This window comes from Aphanomyces astaci (assembly GCF_000520075.1).
Source record: "Aphanomyces astaci strain APO3 unplaced genomic scaffold supercont1.9, whole genome shotgun sequence".
NCBI lineage: Eukaryota > Oomycota > Saprolegniomycetes > Saprolegniales > Verrucalvaceae > Aphanomyces > Aphanomyces astaci.
This window is the reverse complement of record NW_009798272.1, coordinates 1,437,407-1,446,396: the sequence shown is the minus strand read 5'-3', so window position 1 is coordinate 1,446,396 and position 8,990 is coordinate 1,437,407. Positions and strand designations below refer to the sequence as shown.

The following is an 8,990-nucleotide window of genomic DNA, read 5'->3' as shown; positions in this document are numbered from 1 at the left end:
TAGAATACATATCCGTATACCGCTTGATCCTTTATGCTGATCAAATCGTATGCAAGTTCTCAGACATGCCGAACGAGTGCATGCTTGCTCTGGAGGCTTGTGTCACAGTGAACTTTCACGTGGTACACATATGGACAACCAACTGGCGTAACCTCAGCATGTCAGGATAGTACTTGTCACCCTTATGAATGTAGTTGTATCTGCACATTCATTCCTGTCATAATATCAAATCTTCAAGTCACGTGAATACTTACTGTTAGTTCTAGTATGCGATCTATATCATCGAACCAAAATACTTCGAAGTATTATTTTGAATGATACTTTGATTCCGATGATAGAAAACATGCATTCACATATGTCAGTCGTCTGAGAACCAAAATATTTGCCATTGTCTTATCCTTATGACAATGGCAAATATTTTGGTTCTCATACACAAAATATTTGCCATTGTCATAAGGATAAAGGTGCCTTTTACATTCGGAATAATTCCCTAGCAGCTCCACTGTTACTCTTGAAAGTCATTTCACTTGAAAAGAACCTGTAGCCCTGTACTGTAACCTCGGAACCCCTGGACCCGTTGTGTTGCTATTCCCGGGGTTAAGCTGCATCACCAGTGGTTAGCTGGGTTACCTTAAGTTCATGTACAGTTAACAGTAAGTGATTAGCTATCGATAACCACTGAAATTTACTTCCCCTGTACCTGCAGTACACTAGTACGCCTGCGTACTAGTATACTGCAACCCGATTGGTTTACCGACTTTGCATATACCTACGATACAGTATACTAGTGCTACGTAGTACTAGTACTATATAGTAATAATACGAACAAGTGCAATGAATACGTAAGCAACAGTGGAGCTGCTCTCAGAAGATTACTCTTAGGTTAGTATTGGTCTTTATATTTGAGTAACAGTACATACTATAAATACTACGTAGTACTTACCAAGCATTCGGACAAGTGTGTGTACTGTATGTTGTTAACATTCCGTACCAATCATTCACACAGCAATGCCAACAAGTGCTCCATATCCGCAGTTGGGGGTGGTGGCTCATATTCGTGTTTGAGTCTCAACCCACGGTTGGATGCACACTTGTACGGGGTAGTGCATGGTTAGGGGAATCCAGCGTGCAGTGGCCGCAACTGTAGTACTACTGCACACAAACTCACGTAAACCTTTGAACTTGTCGAAATGGCGCAGTTCCGCATGTCAAACCACATGCCTCACAATGTCTCAACAGTTGTTGTTCCGAAACACATTACCCTACCCCGCGCCTGTTCAGAACAAAGTCGTTGAGAGGATCTCACTTACAGTATCATTGTCAATTTTGCCACGCCACGACCATGAGCCAGTCATTCTTGACCGTGGAAGACTTGAAGCTGTCGTTCTCGCTCTTTTGCTGCGTGTATGGTATTGGAACCCTGAGCATGCCGGGAAACTACGCCAAGGTCGGGTACGGATGGGCCACGGCCGCGCTCGTGTTTATGGCGGCCGTCAACATTTACGGCACGTTGTGCATCTCCAAGGTGCTCCTGGTGGCCCCCAAGAGCGTGCGCACGTACAGCGACTTGGGTGAGTTCTGCCTCGGTCCCGTGGGTCGCTGGTTGGTGCTCATCACGCACATGTTGACGTGCATCCTGGTGCCAATTGCGTTTTTGGTGCTGGGTGGCATCATCTGCACCTACATGTTTCCGAATTCGTACGAGGGAGAGACATGGATCATCCTCATGGGCCTGTCGCTGCTGCCCGTGTGTTTGATCCCGACGCTGAAAGAAGGCGCGTTCGCCGCGGCGGCGGGGGCCATCGGCACCGTCATCGCCGACTTCGTCGCGTTGTACCTGTTGGTGGACAACATGAGCCCCATCCCAGCGGGCGTGAGCACCCCGTCGCCCGACGTGAACTTCGATCAAATCGCGTCGGTGTTTGGTAGTTTGGCGTTGGCGTATGGCGCGGGGATTGTCATTCCGTCACTGCAGCGTGAACACTCGCAGCCCGAGCGCATGCCCCGTGTGATCTTCTTCACGTTGGGAATGATTTCGGTGCTGTTTATGGCCGTGGCCATCTCGGGGGTGTCGGTTGTGGGGTGCCAGATCCCAGGCAACTTGCTGTTTTCGATCGCCGGGACCCCGACCGAGCTAGGGTTTACCGCCAACCGCGGGGGCGTGATCTTGGCCAACTTGTTTATGCAATTGCACGTGACGATTGCGTTTGGCATCATCATCAACCCTGCGTTTTACATTCTGGAGCGACTGTTGCTGGGGCTGCACCGTCATTTGGATGCGATCCAGGAGATCGAGGGCGGCGACTTTCAAGCGAACGACACCCCCAACGCCGAAGACAAGACCATCGAGAACTCGCTCAACAAACATGACTCGGACGAGCACGACCTCGACTCCAAGACGTACCGCCAGCCAGGTGTGTACCCCAAGGTCGCGGCGCTTCGGACCGTCGTAGTTTCTGGCACCGTGGCCGTCGCGTGTTTGTGGAAGGACCGACTGTTGGTGTTGGTGGATTTCACGGGCGCGTCGTGTATCGCTATGTGCTGTATGGTTCTGCCCATGGTGTTTTACCTCAAGCACTTTGGCAAGAAGGTGGGCAAGTTGGAAATGGTCTGGGCCGTCTTTGCGATCTCCATGTCGCTGTTTTTGGGCGGGTACGAAACGTATCAAAAGGGCAAACCCTTGTTCAACTCCCCCGCGAAAGCCAAGGGGCCGAAGGCGTGGGATGCGGTCAAGTTTGACTTTTGTCCTCCCGGGAGCAGCTACACCCGCATCGTGTACACCAACGTGTCGTACCACGAAAGCTTTAATCGCCCAAGCAGCGTGTAGTTTCATTTTATATAGTCGAACAGTGTTTGTGGTTTTTGATTTTCGACTTGGTAGCCATGTTTTGCAACAAGAACATTAAAATGGAACCGAAAACTCCAAATGCGATGCGATGATGATAGTATGGGACCGAATAAGATCAGTGACGAACGACAAGAAAGGTGTGCTGCACGACTTCACGTGAACATTTATGCGATTTTTGAAGGGATAGATAGATAGCCCAGTCGCAGAGGGATGGGTGGGTACCTCAAATGTAGTCCTACTCTAAAGAGCTGGTTGGCAATCGCTCCACGGGTTCGCCAGTCTGATCATTTTCCGATAAAGGATCGGACGTTGTGGCAGTGGAAACATATGCCCGTAACGACACGACGGGATCGACTTGGTCGGCGAAGACTTACAGTTTGGCTACATGGTCAACGTGTTACATGTAACGTTATGTCGATTTTTTTTCGGAATTGTCGCGACCAAGGTGACACTGTTGTCGAGATGCAGATCCTTGCATGCTACTGTGGTCGGGCGGTACTTAAAACGCTCGGACCGTCCAACTTTATTCGCATGGCTGGGCATGGCTGTTCAATGTTGCCCAGTGTTGCGGTTAGTCGTGGTAAAGCATTTTTTGCTAGCTCACGACGATTTTTCACACAGCATGACAATATCGTCAACGCTTCCAGTCAAACAAAGCAGTCAATGGCACCGCAGGCGTGATCGAGGGCTAACATTACAGTATGTCACGGGCATCACGATTCCTCGTGAAAATTCCCTTTCAAGTGAACCATCTGCAACATGCTTCGAGCCCCGAAACGTGCAGACGCTTGTTCCGTAGTAGCCACTGCCTTCGTGGCATTTTGAAGCACAATTTCCTCATTAACAGTAAGGCATTTCCACTGTTGTTTTGACCCGAAATACTGTGTCAATGGTTTATATGGAAATTTGTATGCTCAGACCTCCTCACCTCTTACTAGGGGTTAACTGCATCGCTAACCATTGAGATGCACTTACTAACCCCGGACATTTAGCATCGTATGTACTAACCGGGGGTACGACGGAGTCCCAGGTTACAGGGCTACATCGTACTGGCGAAAAGGTGTAGTAATTCCCTCATTGACTGTGAAATAGTATTTCGGGTCAAAATAACAGTGGGACTGTTTGAATGAGGGAATTATTCCATTTTGAAAGGGCAATCGGCTGGCTGTTGTCACCTCGGGCGTCAAACTCAGCATCTTCGATCAATCCTTGACCGACCTCGTTTTAAAATCTCATCAGACCCATCGTCGTCGTTGCAACGAAAGCTGTCCGGGGTGGTGGCAAGCACGGCCGCGACATTTGTCGTTGTCCCACGGAGCACGCGGCTGATTGTGTTCAAATCCACATAGTCCATTCACCATAAAAGTGTGTTGGATTGTACAGATCGAGGGGACAAGTGGGCTGTATCGGGGGGGGGTGCGTGTCTGGACCTGGGCGCCATTCCGCTCGACGGGATTCAGTTTGTGAATAGTTAGTAAACTCGTGGCCATTTGACTTTGACCTGGCGGTCACCGAACATGTCATGTGTTGGCGTTTTGCTCGTGGTTAAACTGTGGAACTTCCAGAAATGCTTCGGCACATTTAATGGTGTTGTCTGAATGAGTGCCATGATATTCTGACAGAAAAACGGCCTTGAATGTAAAAAAAATGGAATTATTAAAAAAACGTGTGTCTCGACGCAGGAAAAATCTTCCAGTGTTTTCAGGAGATTGGCCCCAATTATGGCAGAAATTGACAATTTGTAAATACGCCGATTTGGCGTATTTTCTTCCTGATATTTGTCCTGGCTCTACTTTGTGATATTCATGGGATATGTAAATACACCGATTTGGCGAATTTTCTTCCTGATATTTGTCCTGGCTCTACATTTGTGATATTCATGGGATTACCATTGGTGATCCGTGAATCACTCCTTTGCCAACGCAACGTAGAAAAAGCACTCATGTTGGAGAACATGAGAAAATTTCAACTTGTTTGGAAATTTGTCTGTTTTCTACGGGTTTGGTATTGCAAACAATGGTTGAAACGTTTCTTATTTCAAGTTGATTGGAAAACACCTTGCGCAACTTGATCGGGAAAAGGTGTATCCAGACGTTTCACGACGAACTTATGGTGTCAATATTTATTTATAACGTTAAAATAAACAACGGATAATTTCACCTTTTGAAAATATATTTCACCTGACCACCTATATATTTCATGAAAAGTAAATCCTTTACGCCCGAGAGAGTGAAAACCAACACATCTACGGCTCAAGCACCAACGTCCAAGTCGTGCATCTTCGTAGCACGGACATAAAACGGCTCAAAGAGAGCAGTGTACACATGCAAGCGATTCGGCTCAATTCATATTCCATTGTTAAGTTAAATACTAGTACGATACAAATGCACTGAATACCTTCAATTGCCTCGTCCCCTGTGTGTTCCAAGTATTGCATGCGAAACTCATTACGAGTTTGGCCATCGGTGGCAGTCCCATATCCGATCGTTTTGTGTATTATATGTAGCTTACCGCGTTGCATTAGTGTCACCGACTTTAACATGAGCCATCCTTTTGCAGTGGACTCGTTGATTCCATATGCACGAGCAACGGTCTTCCAGTCTTGTCCGACGTCGTGTGCTGCAACCACACGTCTCTTGGCAGAGAGGAGAACTCGCTTGTAGGGATCACATTGGGGTGGCTGCTATGACATGTTAGCGGTGGATCGTTCTATAGAGAGAGCTGTACCGGAGTTTGTGGTGCAGGGATGGTCTCTTCCATCGAGCTCAGGTTCAAGAATGGTGAAAGCGCGCGAAAACTCTTCGCGCGCTTTAGATTCCCAGCTCGAATTATAATGATTGTTAGGTGAATTATATTTTCGAAACGTGAAATTAACCTGTGGTTGGGTGAATTATAACGCATATTGCGTGAAATATAACGGCGATATTATACGTCGGCGTGAAATATAATGGAGGTTGGATGAATTATATTGGCGATTCGGTGAAATATATCGGAGGTTGGTGGAAATATTCTGAAATAAAGCTGAAAATAAACGCAAAATGGTGTAGTATGAAAAGTAGCTGGATATAAATTATGGCAATCTCGACACTCCAATAATGTGGGGGTCACAAGGATTGGAGGAAATCTTTGGCAGCTTCGTAGGACGCAAACATGACCGCCGCATACGGGACCAGTCGAATCATATTGGGCACCGACCCCCGATAGAGCCCCAACGTGCCTTCTTCGTGCACGACTTTTTCAAAGCAGTCGATGATGCCAGTGTATTTCATGCCTGTGGTGGTTTGCATTTGCAATCGTTTCTTGACCGTGTCAAATGGATACGAAACCAATTGGGCTGCGGCGCCGGCAAAGCTGCCAAGCACAAAATGGTCCACCGTGTGCAGGTGGGTCTTTGTGTCTGGCCACCGCCACGATGGCCACCGGTTGTCCACGGCGTACGTCTTTCCGTAATCGTAAACGGCAAACTGGATCCCTTCGAACGGAATCGACCCCACCAGGCCGGACAAGCACCCCCTATACAGCCCCCGCACCCCTTCGTTCTGTACAATCGACACGACTTCGCGACTGATGCTAGACGTGTGGTGAATGTTCACGATGAGTCGGGTGCGAATGAGCTCCATGGGGTACACTGCCAACGTGGCCACCATGCCAGCAATGGCACCACACACTGCCCGCTCCATGGACGTGGGGTTGCCGTCGTGGACAATCTGAGCTTGCAGTTGGTCGTACAGACAGAATTTGACGCCAGAATAAGGTCCGAGGCGACAACAGCCGGCGAAATTGCCCTTCCAAAAACCAAGGGGCCCCCGGGTATGGTACAAATGCACCACTGTGGCTTTGATCGACCCCCCGCCCTTCATTGCGTTCACTTGAAAGAGGATTTTCAGCACATCCAGCGGCGAAGTGCACGAGCGCGTGACGCAGCCGGCAAACACCCCTGCCGTCACAGACTGCCACGTGCGGGTGTGGGTGGTGGCGCAAGTCATCAAACTGGTCGTTTGCTTGGTGTTCATGATAGAAAATATCGAAAACTGAAGTGCAACATTGGGGCGTAGATACGTGGCACTATCTCGTGCCGGATTGGTGCGAACGTTTCTTCCGTATGCGAAAAAAAGCGACTTCGAAAGGTTCCACCAATCACGATTGTGGATACGCGACATTGTAGATCCAATAGAGCCAATCAAATGCACGCATTCAGGTTCAAGGGCAACCTTCTTGCGCAGTCACATTGTTCACAATGCAAGCGCAAGATTGAGCTATGTAACCGTAACGTTAAACTATACTGGTATTGCACATCCGAAATACCATGGCTCCATGATATTTCCTATCTATCAGAGGGACTAGAGGGGTCAATTATGGCTGGACCTTTCATACTTCGAAGTATTATTCGCTACAGTTTCATGGCGGTTACACTGGAGTTGCTATGCCATGGCGACTCGAAGCGGTTTCGGACTGCCAAATTTGCGTTGCGCAGAAATGCAAGTCAAATACTACGTAGTATGTACCTGGTACTAAGCTTAGTATTGGGAAACTCGTCCATCCTGGCGGGTTAATACTATTAATACTACGTAGTATTAATACTTCGAAGTATGTCAAATGTCAGTAGCTTTCCAACTTCAATACAGTAGGTCACCAAACCAGTTCGTCACATATTTCGGAAGAGCATGTGAAAGCCTGGTTTATATCCAATATGCTTTAGCTACTGATGACTTGCTCTGGTATTTCTGAAGAAATAGAGAGTTTTCCTCATGAGTCTGCAATTCAGCAATATCCCAGTCATTTCCAAAATGACTCGATACGATAGTAAGCGATATCTGAGTAGATCGGAATCAAGGACAAAGTTTCCATAATAAAATAATTCAGATATATTTAAGTTATACTTGTTGTTTGTATGCATTTTATTATTACTACTCTATTGCTTACAAATTTCAAATAATTGATTAAAAACCACATGTATTTATCAGCTACTCGCCATGGGAGGCAAGGCCACGTGAAGTACGGTTGGCGCGGGCAGCTTCCGTCGCAAACCGCTCTGCACGGCGCTGTAGGTATCTGCGTTGGTTCGCGGCTCTCTTTGAGGTGTTCGCAGTTACCACACACTTGTGCGTGCCATGACGGCACGATAGTAGTCATTGTCCTCGAGGCGCAACGGCATCATACTTCCATGACGGCTTCGCCGTATTCAGACTTTGTTTGTTTGGAGGTCGAGGATATCCGAGGCAGTCTGGTCCTGGAGGCGCTCCATCATAGACGACATATTGAGAAAGCAATATATCCTCTCTCTTGACTGATATACGTATAGTTCATGTAATTGAGAATTCACAATGGTACTGACGAATGGCATCCATATTTCCGAAGTGACGGATGTACTGATCAAATTCGAATAACTCGTCAGTTGCATCCATTATGAATAATATATATTCGAGGATTATCGATCTTATTGACAAATACTTTGTTTTTTACTTTCATCTCTGTATTTGATCATAGTATGGTGCAAGAAAACGACGAACAGGTCAAATCTCTTGCCCTACGTTTTTCTATTTAACCTAAATGTTTTGGGGTAAAACCTACTTGAGATGAGCTGCAGCAGGCCACCTGGCCTACGATTTCCGATGACAATACAATTGACGAAAACATGAGAGAGCTATTTTAGTTTAACCGATCGCCTTGCTGCAACAGAAATGTTCGGACGTATTTTGGCCACCCCATACGTCTTGAAGTTTGTATGGGCCAGTTATCCGTACATAATCTGCCAGGTTAAACCTAGGATAATGATAGGTTAAACTCAACCTACGTACGGATAAAGTGTACGGATAACTGGCCCATACAAACTTCAAGACGTATGGGGTGGCCAAAATACGTCCGAACATTTCTGTTGCAGCAAGGCGATCGGTTAAACTAAAATAGCTCTCTCATGTTTTCGTCAATTGTATTGTCATCGGAAATCGTAGGCCAGGTGGCCTGCTGCAGCTCATCTCAAGTAGGTTTTACCCCAAAACATTTAGGTTAAATAGAAAAACGTAGGGCAAGAGATTTGACCTGTTCGTCGTTTTCTTGCACCATACTATGATCAAATACAGAGATGAAAGTAAAAAACAAAGTATTTGTCAATAAGATCGATAATCCTCGAATATATATTATT

General features: G+C 46.8%; 2 protein-coding genes across 2 annotated transcripts; one reads left to right on the top strand and one right to left on the bottom strand.

Annotated features, from left to right (window-relative positions):
• Nucleotides 1-1,323: 1,323 nt before the first annotated feature.
• H257_05248 (hypothetical protein) lies at nt 1,324-2,893 on the top strand. The gene has a single exon (XM_009830050.1). The coding sequence runs from the start codon at nt 1,343-1,345 to the stop codon at nt 2,825-2,827; it is 1,485 nt and encodes a 494-aa protein (XP_009828352.1). The 5' UTR covers nt 1,324-1,342; the 3' UTR covers nt 2,828-2,893.
• Nucleotides 2,894-5,874: 2,981 nt separating this feature from the next.
• Nucleotides 5,875-6,871, bottom strand: H257_05247 (hypothetical protein). The gene has a single exon (XM_009830049.1). It carries the CDS (start codon nt 6,859-6,861, stop codon nt 5,953-5,955), a length of 909 nt encoding a protein of 302 aa, XP_009828351.1. The 5' UTR covers nt 6,862-6,871; the 3' UTR covers nt 5,875-5,952.
• Between the last annotated feature and the right edge of the window lie 2,119 nt (nt 6,872-8,990).

Coding starts and splice junctions, on each gene's coding strand:
- H257_05248 (XM_009830050.1), top strand. CDS start 1,343: ATGAGCCAGTCATTCTTGACCGTGGAAGACTTGAAGCTGTCGTTCTCG.
- H257_05247 (XM_009830049.1), bottom strand. CDS start 6,861: ATGAACACCAAGCAAACGACCAGTTTGATGACTTGCGCCACCACCCAC.